This window comes from Lepidochelys olivacea (assembly GCF_965140295.1).
Source record: "Lepidochelys olivacea isolate rLepOli2 genome assembly, chromosome: 2".
In the NCBI taxonomy this organism is placed as follows: Eukaryota; Metazoa; Chordata; order Testudines; family Cheloniidae; genus Lepidochelys; species Lepidochelys olivacea.
The window spans coordinates 183,841,361-183,856,990 of NC_140412.1; the positions used below are offsets into that span (position 1 = coordinate 183,841,361).

Sequence of the window (15,630 nt, forward strand, 5' to 3'; positions counted from 1 at the left end):
CACTGTAGGGCAAGATACGTTTCTCTGTGGCAGGGACTCCTTTCTTCTTCTGTGTTTGTATAGTGCCCAGCACAGTGAGGCCTCAATCTTGACTGTGACCTTTAGGAGCTACTTTGATATCCATTATTATTAATAATAATCTCTTAGAAGTTAGGAATAGAGATGGGTGAAAGTTCTTTAACCAAACTGATTTGGACTTGGCTTGAGGCATAGTGGAAGATTTGGCTCAGTTTTTATATTAACTGAAGCAGATTGTTCATCCTCAATTATAAACCCTCTTTAGGAGGTAGAAGGGGACAAGTTTATTAACCAAATAAAATTTTCCTTGAGGTTAAAACATATCATACAAAGTATCAACCCCTTTTAAGCTTCTCTTGCCAACAAAAAACAAAGTCCATTTATTTGCCAATTGATTTCAGATAGCTCTTACTTTTTAAAATGGTGTTTACGTGTTTCATCTGTTCTTTTTGGATCAAAAAGATCTGATGAAAACAAATGAAAGTTTACCAAATGAGTCTAGTCATTAGTATGGCCAGATGGTTTTTGGTATATGACTGTTGAATGAATGTGACCAATCTATTTCACTTTAACACGTGACTGCTCTTCATGAGATTGCCATCATTATAGTATATACTGCTAGTTTATCAAAAGTGCACACCGACATTATCTAAATCCTGTATGCAGGGGAGACCATCAGGGAACTTAATAATATATACTTTACAAATTGCTTACAAACAAATGCATTAGATAGACCCCAGTGGGTCCTGGGGATTTAACTTTGTTTTCTACCCATTTGCAGTGAGTGCTTTGAGTGAGGATTTTTACTGAAACATGCATAAGAAGTCACATGATTCAAATGGACACGTGCACCATTAGGTTCTGGTTTGTCTCTGCTCATCAGTTTTTAAATTTTCATACATTTCTGGGTGTGCTTAGTAATAGCCACATTTATACAAAACTTTTCATTCTAAAGACCTTTACAAACACAGGACTTGTCATCGGATTGGCTCAGCAATGGGATCTAGAAAGTGAGGCACTGGACTGGGAATTAGGAGTCCTGGCTTCTATTCCTGGTTCTGCCACTGGCCTGTTTTGTGACCTTGGGCACATCAGTTCACCTCTGTGTGCCTCTGTTTCCTGACACTTTGTCCTACCTATTTATCTGATAAGCTCTTTGGACGGAGACTGTCGCTCAGTGTGTTTGTAGAGGGTCTAGCACAATGGAACATCGGTCTCTGTTGAGGCCTCTAGACATAATTACACTGCAAATACATAATAATATTAACAACAATAATAATACATTAATTAATTGGAATGCAGTCACAGTCTATTGTAGCACATAATAGCTATTTATTAGTGCACAGCAACATTACACAACAATTTAGGATCAGAAGCAAAGAAGAAATTGATTTGTACTGTTTCTGTAGAACACTGTAGTGTCTTTTGTAAGGATATTATCAACAGAAATATGTTGTGGTGTTTTTACACTGAGTATAGTATTTTTGGAAAATGCCTTGGACTGTGTGGGCAAAATAAGTGAGTTTGTTGTTCAGCTCTTCCTACCTAAAAGATCATTATTAAATAATTATAAATTAAGAACCAGAATAAACATCTGCCCCAAGGTATAAAAGCACTGTACAGAGTAAGCATGTTGTGACACTAATTTTAATAGCAGGCAAATTTCTAGCAGTATCATAATAAATCTTTATATGAATTAATGTTCCCTGCAGTTTTTAACCGAGTTTTGTCTGTTTCCTGTGATTAGGTTGCAAAGTGTTAGCAAACTTTTCAGAGAGTCCAAAACCAGGGGAGGTATCTGGGAAGCCTTCACTGTATCATACTTCCTAAGGCATAAGATCAATGTGCGTAGTGAGCCATCTATGGAAACTAGATTATTGAAGAAATGATTAATAAAGTGTGGGAGGCTCATATCTAATTTAATTATATTTTCATGTGATCCATAATTTCTTAATTTAAAAATTAATTAACTTTTGTCAGCTGCTGGCAAGGAAATACAGACTGATGCTTCTTACAAAAATGACATTTCTTCCCCTTCTGTTTTGTTCCTCTTTCTGGTAGATTTTCCGGAGAAAATTGCTCTGATTCAGTTGTCAAAAGAATTTTTGTTACATGTGAGAAGATGTTTAATAAACACTTTATAATTCTTACTCCCTTGCTTAGGGTCTGATCCTGCAAGATACAGAGCGCCTTCTGCATAGATGTAGCGACTCTTCAACTCCCATTGACTGCAATTGGATTTAAATTGAGAGTGCTCAGCACTTTGTGGGCATTGTTCAGCAGTCCAAAGGAGGCAGAGTTCTGTATTTGTGTGGTACTACTCAGAATTAGAGTAGTCTGAGAACTGCCTAAGAGACAGGATACCTATATCACTGGTTCTAAGTATTTGCTGTCACAGCAGAACCCAAAATTCAGTTTGCTGGACGTGAACACAGACTACTTTTAAAAGGGGAAGTTACTGCTCTTTATTAACTTTATTTTACATGCGTAATCTGAAATGCTATTATTGCTCAGGGCTGATTGTTTCCATGCTTAACAGCCCTTCCTGTACTTCCATTGTTTTAAAACTCATAAACAAGTCCCTATGGCCAAAACAGGTGGCCCAATGATAGAGGTACTCAAGGTACTCAAGTCCTAAAGGTACTCAATTCTGCTGACAGGCATCCTGTCCCTGGAAAAGAAAAGGCCAATAGTGGAGATGGCTGACTTAGTGGGCAGCTGAGGTGGGAAGGGGCCAGCTGAATTACATGACCATGTTTCTGATGTGACACGCCCCCAATGGCAGATTTAGGGGAGAGGGGATAAAGGGCCTGCATTTATCTGCCTTTCATTTTCGCTTGGCTCCGCTGTTCTCTTTCTGACCTGAACTAGTTTGTGGTGTTCCAAGGCAAATTCCACCCCAGAGGTGGCTGCACATCTGTGGTGCAAGTGTAGACTGTATATCCTTGCATTTTTGTGAAGCAATTTACGATCATTCAGGATGGAAGGGCACTGTGTACATGTAAAATATTAGTAGCCAGGACATTAGACCACAAGGAAAGGAAGGAAAATGTGGGGAAGAGTGAGAGGAAAAGAAGGGTGTAAGAAGCCAGCAGAGAAAGACTGAAATGAGGGAAGCATGCTGCACTGTTTGAAGGGCCATGGTTTTCCAGATGAGGCTGGTTTTGAATATAGCATGAGACAAACCGGATTTTTTTGATTTTCACATGCTTATGCCATGGGTGAAACTAGCCTCTCGCCCTCCCTTTACACAGCTGGCTGAACTGTTCTTCCCTTAATTTGCTTTTTAAAATACATAGATATAAAATATTTGGGGTCCATATTTGCAATTGCATTAGTGGTGGGGTTTTCAAATGTGATAACAAATATTATTTTAACGGGAATACAGCTAGGCCAATGCTGAGCGCTTTGCAGATTTCGCCCTAAATGTTTTGGTTTTGTGTCTTTTTTTCGTTAATTTCCACATTTATCTTAGTTAAGATCATTTGAGAGGACATGGCTGAAATTGAATTAAAAGTGGATACGGTATCACTCTGGCAAATCTGCTGATGGTCTTGATTTTTCCCCCCTTCATTTTGGTTCTCCCTTTGCTGAGGATACAGAAGAAAAAGCTAAGAAAGAAGCAGAGGAAAATGCTCATCAGGGAACAGACGAAAAGAAAACAGAAGAAAAAGAGGAGAAAAAGCCAGCCGAGGATACCATGACAGCCAAGTCAGAAAACAGCAAAGAACCAAATCCTGGGGAAAGTAAGAGCACAGAATCTAGCAAGGGTCATGTAAATGGGACTCAGCAAAGTGGTGTGAACAAACTTGAAGCCTCTCCAGGGAAAAACGAGTCTAGAGCGGACAAGGACATTGAGTCTCACCAAGCGACAGGAGAGGAGAAACAGCATGTCCAAAATGGTAAGTCCTTTCATTGTTTCATTAAGGGGTGAATCCAGTCCTAAGCCCAAATATCTCAGCAAAGTATTGGGGAGATGTGTGAAGGAAGCAAAAAGGTCCTGGAGCAGTTCCATGCAGCCTACTCTAGTTTAACAGTTGGAGTAGTCTCCATTGCCCTAGATTGCTCCCTTCACAGGTGGGAAGTTTTCTTGGAACTCCTTGGAGCTGGACTCTACAGATTACCCACTCCCTTGTATGCTCTAGCTCAGTGGTTCTCAACCAGGGGTCCAGGCCCCGCTGGGGTGCCACAAGCAGGTTTCAGGGGATCTGCCAAGCAGGGCCAACGTTAGACTTTCTGGGACCCAGGGCAGAAAGCCGAAGCCCCACCACCTGGAGCTGAAGCCTGGGGTCATGAGCCCCGCTATCCAGGGCTGAAGCCAAAGCCTGAGCAACTTAGCTTTGTGCGGGCCCCTATGGCATGGGGCCCCAGACAATTGTCTTTCTTGCTGCCCCCTAACGCGCTGGCCCTGGCGTTTATATGCAGAAAACCAGCCGTTGTGGCACAGGGGTAGCTGGGGAGTTTATATAACATGTTGGGGGGGCCTCAGAAAGAAAAAGGTGGAGAACCCCTGCTCAAGCTGCACCTTCCTGCACCATTGGATGTACAGGTGAGGTTTGCCTCCACATGAACATGCAACTATCAGGTACACTGTGCGCTCTGGAAGTTGAAACAGATGGTCTGGGAGAAATCCTCAGTTTCACTGCGTGCATGCTTATTGTACTGAGGATGAGGGAATCCAAGATAGCTCATGAACTGCTGCTGCAGGGCTGGTTTAAGGTCCCTTTCCGCTGCTCCAGTGATGCAGACAGACTTCAGGAGAAGCAGAGGATCTGGGCCTTTAATTTTTGAGCTTTTAACTTACATGTGACTTGTTTCCTTTGTTATGCTATTCTTTATGACAAATACAGGCCTTGTTTCCTGTATCCCCTCATTGAATCAGTGCTAGGCACTGTACAAGCAGGAAGGAAGGCATGGATCCTGCTCAAGAACTTACAACATAGAAAGACAAATATAGAAAGAGTAGGAAAAAGAAAAGGAACATAAAATGGGAAAAAAGTAATGATTGGCCATATCATGATAACAGCTACAACTTGTCAATATTCTCTGAAATTCAATCTTTTGGCAACATTTTTTGGTAGAAATATTGAATTGCATTTTTAAAAATAGTACTTTTTTGGGACGTTTCATCCCATTTTTTAAACCAGCTATAGACCTGGTAAAAAAAATAAAATGTTGACCATCTCCCCCCCACACCCCCACCCTCAAGATGAGAAAGGTTTTGTTACATTTTTTTTTTTTAATTATTAGCTACATCATCAGGCTATTCTCAGTTGGCCCTGAGCCATGCTATTTCTCTTAAAGGGAGATTTTCCAGAGCAAGAATTGCAGAGGGGGACAGGGCTTGAGCATGAATATGAGAAAATATATTCAGCAAGTTAGTTTGAAGTAAGGGACAAACAAATCCCTGAATTGATATAACCTAAAATATAGTGTGTGAAACTGGTGGAGATCTTAAAAGTGTTCAAAGCATATTACCTTCTCATTTTATAAATATATGCCTGTTAACAAGGCAGAAATACAGAAAGTGACAATAAAGCCATGTACCACCACTCACCAACTGAGTGAATGTCAGCTAGCTAACTACTCCCAAACCACTCTCAATAACCCTCTCAGGAAAACCCCAAGGATATGTTTATATTGCAGCTGGGAGCAGGCCTGGGTCTGAACACAGGTGGCGAGCCCATACTAATGCCCATGTCACAATGTCCACACTGCTATTTTTAGCACACTTGCTCAAGCAGAGCTAGCTCCTGTCCATCTGCCCAAGCCGGAAGGTGCGTTCCCAGCTGCAGTGTCGACATGCCCTGAGTGAATAGATAGGCTTGCAGTGTGCCTTAAAATGGAATCAAAACTCAGGCCAGAATGAGTAAACAAATTCTAGCTAAGGGCCTTCCACTGAGAAAGCCCAGCCTGAGAATTACAAACCTAGGGACTGGCAGCTCAGCAGATCTCAACTTCCAGGACAGAGCACAAATAGAACTTCAATGGACAGCTAGTGATGTTGTCTCTTCCCCTCCTTCCTCCCCATCCTCCCCTTAAAGCAGGGGTTCTCAAACTGGGGGTTGGGACTCCTCAGGGAGTTGCGAGGTTCTTACATGGGGGTTCGTGAGCTGTCAGCCTCAACCCCAAACCCCGCTTGCCTCCAGCATTTATAATGGTGTTAAATATATAAAAAACTGTTTTTAATTTATAAGGGGAGGGTCATACTCAGAAGCTTGCTATGGGAAAGGGGTCACCACTACTAAAGTTTGAGAATTACTGCCTTAGAGAGATCAGGAGCTGTTGATTAGCTAGAGCATACCACATGCACAAGGTGTGTACATCTCACTTGGCAACCCACTCCACCTACAACTAGATATTCCTTTTACATATTTAGCTGTTATCCTTGGGAGAAGTATTGGGAGCAGAGTTGGAGCGTTCTACAATGCATAGGATTTCTCCTATGTTGTGGTAGAAAGCCCCAACATTATCTGAATGCATGGGAATGAGCGCAGAATGGACAAACCAGCCCTGCGCTGCCAGCGTGCCCCGCCACACTGCCCCCCTGCCCTGTACCTCCCACCCCCTTATGCCCAGCAACCCCCATGCCCAGTGGCCCCTCACCCAGAGATCTCCACCACAGATCCCTATGGCCAGCGATCTCCCACCCACAGACACACACACACCCCGCTGCCCAGCGCCCCTCTCACAGCCCCCCTCAACTGCCCATCACCTCATATTCCTGAGAGAATTCAGCACCAAAAAATTAAATTCTGTGCACAGTATTTTAAAATTCTGCAAAATTTTGTCAAATAAAAGTGGAGGCTCCAGCGTGTGAAATCCCATTAATGTAAAATCCCATTAAACTGCACCAGATAAAGACACTTTACTGAAGCCTTCTGTTTTATATACTTCTCTAATGATATGGGGATGACGTGCACTTCATTGCTTTTGGTAACTTCCTTTTGCTGCTCTCTTCCCCCATTGGGTCAATTCTGTAAGTGTCAAAAAATACTTTAAAAGGATTATTTCTGAAAATTAATATGTTGCTCAAGAAAAGAAATTGTGCTCTAATTTATTGGAAAACACTTTTGAGTTATAATTACTGTAGGGCCTTTCAGACTCATGAAACATAACATTCACCTCCTTAGGTTCAATACTGCTTCCTTTATGCTATGCCTGTATGGCAATATCTTATTGTAAAATATTCTCCTGATTATCTCATTTGTTTGGTAATTCCTTTCAAGAAGATAATTATCATTACCATTCTGCAGTGATATGGTAGGCCAGCTATTATAATATTCATATCTTTCCCTTTTCATAATAAATTATATTCAGTGAAAGTTCAAAAAATGTCTCCTCACATTAGTTTGAAATCTGTGTCAGTCACATCCTTGGTGGCTTCTCAGAGGGAGCGCACGATGAAAGAATATTAATTTGGGCATTCATCATCCTTGCGTACACACAGTTGGGGCAACTCATTTTTATTTTTCAGTGGGCAAGTAAAGTGTCATTAGTTTCTCATCCTCAATCATGATAAAGGGCATGTGAGTAGACATTTATGTTTTAACTGGTAAATTTTCATGCCAATTTTGCGAGGGTGATGCACATATCCATTGGAACCTGGGCATTCTTCTTTGATGACAGATCCCAGTCTTGCAATGAGAAGGTCCCAGCCCTTCAGTGAGCTCCACATAGGCAGACCCTCTCTTTCTCTCTCTACTTCCCTTTCTCCTCCCCTCATGGCTATTATTTATAAAACTTGGAAAGATTCATCTCTGGTGCCTCGATTCAGCCATCTATCCCTCTTAATCAAAGTGCTCAACTTTAGGCATGAGCTTAGATCCTATTGACTTTAATGTGACTGAAACATATGTTTTAGTGCTTTGCTGAATAGGGATGGACTTAAGCACATGCTTAAATGCTTTGTTGAACTGAGGCCTTAAGGAGGCAAAGAGAGAAAGATTAAAGGGTTTAATATTCAAGTATGCAATGAACTGAGAAATCAAAAGTGATACTGGGGTGTGGGGGAGAAACCTCAGGGCGTGATCCTTCAGTCACCGAGCAGTTGTGAGGGCATGCAACATATTACAAGAAGAGCCCTCATATTATTGGGGGTTTCTGAAAGTAATGGAGATGGGGAACATGATTTTCAGAAGTACTGGAGACGGATGATTTTCAGATTCTCCCTCTACATTGCCCAAACAAGTAATGCCCGCCTGTTCTTTAGTACAGTGTACAGTAGATGCTGTTAAAATCTTTTTGATATTTAATGTAGGAGTTAATTGTGTCATGATATAGAAGGCTGGCCTCACTGCAGGGGTGCCTCCTCATGTCCGTGTGTGTCATAGCATCTCTATCCCCATCTGGCACCTGCTGCCAATGGCTGTTTTGGTCCTCCAGTGGTCCACTTTTTCCTGTGAGTTGACCTTCTGGCCATGTCTCCATTTAAGTCTAGCCCTTCTAGGTTAACAAGAAGTCCAACAAACAAATGTCCAAGACCTTGTATCAAACCTTCAGTCCCAACTCTGGGCGTGTGATTCTCAGGGCTCTTTGACATCCTTGTGCCCTTTTCTGGTCTCGCACCACTATACCAGTAGCTGGTAGGGGAACCTGGGGCCACTCAGTACACCAGGTGCCAGGCCAGGGACCATATAACTAGAAGCCAAGGTCTGCTCAGTCCAACTGCTTGCTGCTGCTTCTCTGGGCTTCTTCCTACCATGGCCTTTCTCACACCTTCTCCCCCACAGCCTCCCTAAGCTCACCTTTATTTCGGGGGCAGGTGTCCCAGGGCTCTCCCCAAGAATCTCCCAACAAAATCCCAAACTGAAAGTACTAACTTCTCAGTCTTGACTTTTCCTTTCTTTGTACACCTCCAGTTCCCCTGCTTTGTTCCTTAACTGAACACAACCCCGGGTTCTCCCCCTAGACATCCAAATCCTGCCCTTCTTTCAGTGTGCACCTCCAGAGCCTGCACTACACTTCCTCTTCCTTGCCAGCCTTCTCTACTGGGGCTAGGATCCCCAGGTTTACTCTCCCCCTCCCCCTGGACTTTCTCCTCACAACCTCTCTAGTCCCAAAGAGAGGAACTGCAGAGTTCCTTCCCCTCCTCCTAGCAGCCACCTCCTGCTCTCAACTTCCTCTGACTATAGTCCTCTCCCCAGCTGGGCTTCATCCACAATTAAGGGTTTCATCCGCCCTTCCCCCAACGCAGCCAAGCCTGGTATGTTAATTTTCCTCTCCAGCCATATTAACCCATTCAGAGCCTGTGTGGGGTACTCACCCTGTCAGGGCCGTCCTTAGGATTTATGGGGCCCTACACAGTATTATTAAACTGGCGCCCTTATGCCCGACTTACTCTAAGCAACACAAACATAAGCTTACAGTATTGGAAAACTTGCCACCTGCACTTTATTAAAAACAGTTTAATTGTGCTGCCTTCACCCCAAACCCCTGCACTTCCTTCCCACCTGTAACCCAAACCAGCCCTGCGCTGCCAGCGTGCCCCGCCACACCGCCCCCCTGCCCTGTACCTCCCACCCTCTTATGCCCAGCAACCCCCATGCCCAGTGGCCCCTCACCCAGAGATCTCCACCACAGATCCCTATGCCCAGAGATCTCCCACCCACAGACACACACCTACCCTGCTGCCCAGCGCCCCTCTCACAGCGCCCCTCAACTGCCCAGCACCTCATATTCCTGAGGGAATTCAGCACCAAAAAATTAAATTCTGTGCACAATATTTTAAAATTCTTCAAAATTTTGTCAATAAATAAATGTGGAGGCTCCAGCATGGCAGTGGCAAGCATAGGCCACTGGCTGCACGAGATGGGAGATCACCTTGCAGCCTTCCCTCTCCCCGCCCCTCCTAGGATAGGAACTTGGCAGTGAGATACCTCTGTGTGCATTTCAAAAGGCCACAGGGAAGCATTTTACATGATGGCTGGGATGTCAGCCATGACCCAAAACTATGTGAATGACAAAAAAGAAATATGACAGGTTTCAGAGTAACAGCCGTGTTAGTCTGTATTCGCAAAAAGAAAAGGAGTACTTGTGGCACCTTAGAGACTAACCAATTTATTTGAGCATGAGCTTTCGTTAGCTACAGCTATGTCTGAGTCTAGCCCGCATCCAGGCCCTTGCCTGCCACTGCTCTGGACCATCTACTCCCAAGTGGCCTTTCATTCTCCCTAAAATAGAGCATTTCCCTCTAATCCTGAAATCCTGAAAAGAAAAGAGGTACTTGGAATGTGCAGCTTAACAAGAAAAGGAATTATATTTAGGCACCAGTCTTTCTTTCTCCCCTGATTTATACACCTGGTTGCAACACACGGCTGAGTGGGATTGTACTGGGTATAACTCAGCACGCAGTTTCAACAATACTTCAACAGTGGGGTTGGAGCCATAACCAGCCAAGTCTCATTTGAACAGTGGCTCTCATTTTGGATTATTTAAGGCCGTTTTTAAAGGTCTTTCCCACAGGTGAGGAAGAAGGTGCTGCATTCTTGGAGGAACCTTTAAAATCCCACTCAACTCTGCACTGTTTAGAACTCTCCCTCTTCAAAATGCTACCAGCTTAAGAGACAGCCCTGGAGATACTTGGATCCACAAGAAAAAAATCATTTCCCTTTTTCCTAAATAAAAGTTTTTTCAGCTACTCCAGCCTTGTCAAGGGCAAGTCCATCTTCCTCCCCAGCTAAGAAGTCGCTCCCTCCCTTGCATTCTGCAGTCCTGATTGCTGCTTTTCTGCTCCAGGTACATCCCCCTCTTCCCACTGTTCTAGTGTCAGTTTCCTCCTGTTGACACTAGAATATTGTGAATGGGCAGGAAAAGCAAACACCACCTTCTTTTATTTTCCTTCAACTTTCCCTCCTCCCCAGCCTGGTTATGTGTGTGCCTCTCCTGCCTCCCAGCCTGTGTCTGCTGCTGATCCCTGCTGGGGAAGGGAGGAGAGGAAAGGTGACGGTCCAAAGGGGATCCCGGAGTCTGGTCTTAGACTTCAGAGAAGAGGGAGGTGGAGTGAAAAGGAGACTAGGAGAGAGATTGCAGGGAGTTGCTGGCGGGGCAGGGCATGTGGGCAGAAGAGGGGAGAGGTGCAGGTATAATGTGGGGCTGCTCGGAACAGCTGCTCTCCCCTGGGGCCACCAGTCTGCTCCCCAGGAGGCCCTAGCGCGTTCCCTGCTTGCTCACTAAGCCAGACAAAGAACCCACTCCTACTCTTTTCCTTTCCCAGCCTGACTGCCCCGAGCCATCTCTAGCCTGGTTCCTCCTCCGCTCCCTGAAGTCCTGTGCCCGACTTTGCCCACTTGCCTCCCGCTTCTCTTCTCAGCCTCCCGGTATCTCCCCAGCTCTGTTCCCAGCCTTGCCTGACACCTTTCCGGCCCGGCTCCCCCTGCTCACTCACATGCAAATGCCCACTCCTGGCCCCATGACGCCCCAGCTGAGGAGTGAGTGGACAGAGGGGAGGGGCCACGGTGGAGGGGAGGGGAGAAGCCTGCCGGCCCAGCGCAGGGGAGGGGCCGGAAAGGAGAGGAGTCCGCACTGCAGCCAGCAAGGGAAATGGTGCCCCAAATTTTTGGATGCCCTACGAAGCCATGTACGCTACGTATGCCTAAGCATGGCCATGCACCCTGTCACACATGGTATTTGTGGTATCTGCCATTCTAAGTACAGTTAATATTGCACTACAGTAAATCTACATGGTGTAAATATCAAGATTTTAACTGCAACCACTGTGGACCAGATTGTGATTGGCCTTTCAGTGGTTTGGCAAAGAGGAACTAGAAGATAAAGTGCCCTGCTCTGTTCCCCCATCATACTGGTACCATCAACAGTTGCAATCCTAGCATTCACTTTGGCTCTTCCCCACTGGCTCCAATAAGACACAGTTGAGCCCTGTGAGCCTGATCTAAAGCCCATTGAAATCAGGGGAGGTATATTTGTCTTTTTGTTGATTTCATTGGAATGAGGATCGCAGCTTGATATAGCTGTATAATATGAGTCTCCATTTCACAGTTCAAGAATTTTTTTTAACCTACTCTTTATCAGCACAGAGAAAGGTGCTTGTGACTTAAATAAAAAAATGAGGGTCTTTTGGCCTGGAATTAGTGCCAGACTGAGTGTTGATTGTGGAAGCTGGGAATATTTTTATTTTCTTTCTTCCACTGTTGCATCAGGATAATTTGCTTAATTTGATCATCTGCAATGGGTTTCCCAGTCATTAATGTGATTTAGTGAGGTTCTGCTTTGCTGTCATTGTATTACTCTTGCAATAAGGATCGGTGGTTAATCCTGCTTTGACTGGGCTCCTGCGGGAGGTTTTGTTTGCTTGTTTTTGTTTTTAAACCCATTTTTAACCAAGGCTGGGCTCAGTTCACTTCTTGCACCAGTAGATTATTCTGCAGTACCCATGATTCACCTCCTGTGGGAGGATAGCTAGTGTTTGCATGTCTTCTCTCCCATAGAGGTTCCATCATGAGGGGACAGCTCTAAATCATAGCTCCTTCCATTGGGGTCTTGCTGATGGAGGCTACTTGCGATGCAGGGCTGGCACAGCATGACCATGGCTGGTGCCCCAAGAGATTGTATGATGTGATGCTTTCATCACTTTAAAGAGCCTGCAGCCTGAGGCCATCTAAACTAGGTCTAACAGACTGCCAGAGAAAGTCCCACCTTTCCATAAGTAGTATTGTCAGCAGGGTGAAACCTTGTTATGGGTTCAAGTAAAACCCTACTGTGATTGATAGGTGTGAACTCACCCTTCAATTAACATAACTGTAAGGATAGGTTCCCACCTAAGACCAAAGGACTATGTGAATCCACCCAGGATCTTTTGCTAAATAATGTTTTGTGTAGGAAGGAGGGAGAACAGACAAAATACTTGAGACACAGCTGGTGGGAGCAGCTGAAAGCAGAGTGACTCTGGCTCTGGAAGAAATTTGGGGAGAGGTATATGGGCTAGTGGTGCAGGCTGAAAGGAGTGTTCTTAGCGCTTTCTAAGAAAGAAGCAGTTTCCTGCTATTTGCATTCAGAGATGCAGGACTTTGCAGATTCTTTAAATTGTAAACAAACAAATCTGCATCAAAGAAATATCTGACTATCACCAGTGTCTACTCCCATGTGGGACATCCCCAGGGCCTCAAGCTTTGACTAGTTACTCAGGTTGGAAAGGGGCAACACTGGTGTGAGAAGTGGGATCCAGTTTCCAAGAAGAGAGATTCAGAGCCTGGTGTACTTGGTGAACCAAGATGAAACAAATAATGGAGGTACTTGCCAAAAGCAAAAACAGAAAGCAGGAATTAAAACAAGACCTAAAGAACAGGAGCTGGAGACTTTGCAACAGAAGTTAAGAGAAGACTTAAAGCAAGTTATAAATCAGGAAGACTTAAAACAAGTTATAAATCAGAAAATGCCCAGCGAGAAGTTGCATTCTGAGATAAGACCCTTGTGGGAACAGCAACTACAAAGTGCCTGGACAGATTGGGAAGCTCAGCTGCAACACACCCAGGCTGGCATGATAAAACAGATTGGTGAGGTGACCCACAGTCGGACTGCCATATACCAGAAGTTTGTCCATGAATTAGTGGAGACAAACAGGCTTTGGTGGGTTTGGAACTGCTAACTGAGATGAATTGCAGCAAGGATTCAAAAAGCTGAGAATAAATCAAAGGGTCACTGACCACAGTTGAAGGCAGCTGTCTGGATGAGGAATTGAGGCAGTCAGAGCTTGGGTGAGATATCTATCAGCATTTCCTACCCCATTTGTAACTCACAGAGGCCCAGAGGGGAAAGCTTTTGCTGTCCCAGCTCAAATAATGCAAAAGCCCACTATTTCTGAGCAGAAAACTCCCTGGGAAGCTTATTTGATTCAATTCAACATTATAGCTCAAATGAATGGCTGGGATGGTGGACAGAAAGGGGCGGTTCTAGTAGCCAGCTTGAGTGGCCCAGCTCTTAGGGTACTGCACAACCTATCCCAGAAAACAGATGGAATTATCCAGACCTGTACAAGCCTTTGACATGCAGTTTGGAGCTAGCCATCAATCTGAGCTGGCCCGGGGACAACTAAGAGTTAGAAGGAAAGAGAAAGAAGAAACCTCACCTGAACTGGCAGAGGACCTGCGGACCCTTGTGTTCCTGGCATACCCAGGATAAATTGGCAATGGACCAGTTTATAGATGCTCAGCTGGGCTTGGACTCGCAGATCAAAAGCAGCAGAAAGAGGCCAAAGACACTCAAAAGGCCATGGAATTTGCCACAGAACTCGAATCTTTCCTTGAGCAGTGCACCAGAAGAGGAAGCAACCACTAGTTGAGGAGGATGGAAGCTGATCTCCATGAGGCCTGTAAGTAGAGATCTGTGTCTAATGTCTGATGGAAGAGGGGATCCTAATCTGGTTCATGACCTTATTGAATGATTAGAACAAATGATAAATTCTCTTTGTAAAAGAAGGGAAACTGGCAATAATGCAAAAATTAAAGAAAACAGTCAAGTTTGTACTGTAACAAAACTAGCCACAAAAAGGAGGATTGTAATACATTTAAGGCAGGCCAAGACAGATTGTTGCAAGCATCTAGTGAAAGCCTCTTTCCCAGTTCAGAAAATGAAGGAATGTCCAACCCGAAGGGGCAAAGTTTGGCAATATACTGATCAGCCACATCGTTTTTGTTTAGCTCTGGGCAGTTATACAACAATAGTGGGGGTCTAAAGGAGTAATAGGCTCTGTGATGTGTCCAGGAATAATTCACGTGGTCTCAAACATAACCGTTATTAAACCAGACACAAGACGAGGCAAGCAGGGATCCAAAACTGAACTGCCTAACTGGTCTCAAATGGAGACAGTGGCTGGGGCAAGGGCACCCAGCTGAAAATTGGGTTTGAAGATTAGAACTCTGGCATTTGAGCAAGAAGTCTGGGTGGCTGAAATAGTGGATGAGCTATTAATTGGCTTGGATTTCATTTATGGCTAGTAACTGCGTAATAAATGCCCAGAAAGGTGTCTTGCAAATTCAGTCCATGTAAGTTCCCTTTAAAGATATGGCCTAGGTGAGACAAATAGTTTGTAAGTAATCAGTATTCCTGTTACGTCCAAACCTTGAATACTGCGTGCAATTTTGATGACACCTTCTCAAAAAAGATATATTAGAAATGGAAAAGGTATGGAGAAGGGCAATAAATATGATTGATTGGAGTATGGAACAGCTTCCACATGAGGAAAGATTGAAAAGGCTGGGACTATTCAGCTTGCAAAAAAAATGACTGGGGGGGATGGGATAGAGATCTATTAAATCATGAATGGTGTGGAGAAAGTGAATAGGGAAGTGTTATTTACCCGTTCACATAACACAAGAACCAGGGATTATCCAATGAATCAACAAAAGGAAGTATTTCGTCACACAATGCACAGTCAGACTGTGGAACTCATTGCCAGGGGCTATTGTGAGGGCCAAAACTATAAGTGGGTTTAAAGGAGAATTAGATAAGTTCATGAAGGATAGGTACATCAGTGGCTATTAGCCAAGATGGTCAGGGACTCAACCCTATGCTTGTAGTGTCCCTAAGTGTCTTACTACCAGATACTGGGACTGAACAACTGGGGATGGATTACTTGATAATTTCCCTGTCCTGTTC

The 15,630-nt window shown here is 44.2% G+C and overlaps 1 protein-coding gene across 5 annotated transcripts in view; it reads left to right on the plus strand.

Annotated features, from left to right (window-relative positions):
• The window catches only part of PDE1C (phosphodiesterase 1C), a gene marked incomplete at its 5' end in the record, with an annotated part of 501,954 nt that overhangs the window by 438,414 nt on the left and 47,910 nt on the right, over nucleotides 1-15,630 (plus strand). For all 5 annotated transcript variants that reach the window (XR_014710093.1, XM_084618216.1, XM_084618217.1 and 2 more), the window contains one exon: nucleotides 3,621-3,920. Coding sequence is in view for 4 of the 5 variants with exons in the window: in XM_084618216.1 (XP_084474342.1) it covers nucleotides 3,621-3,920 (300 nt within the window). The remainder of the gene's footprint in view (nucleotides 1-3,620; nucleotides 3,921-15,630) is intronic.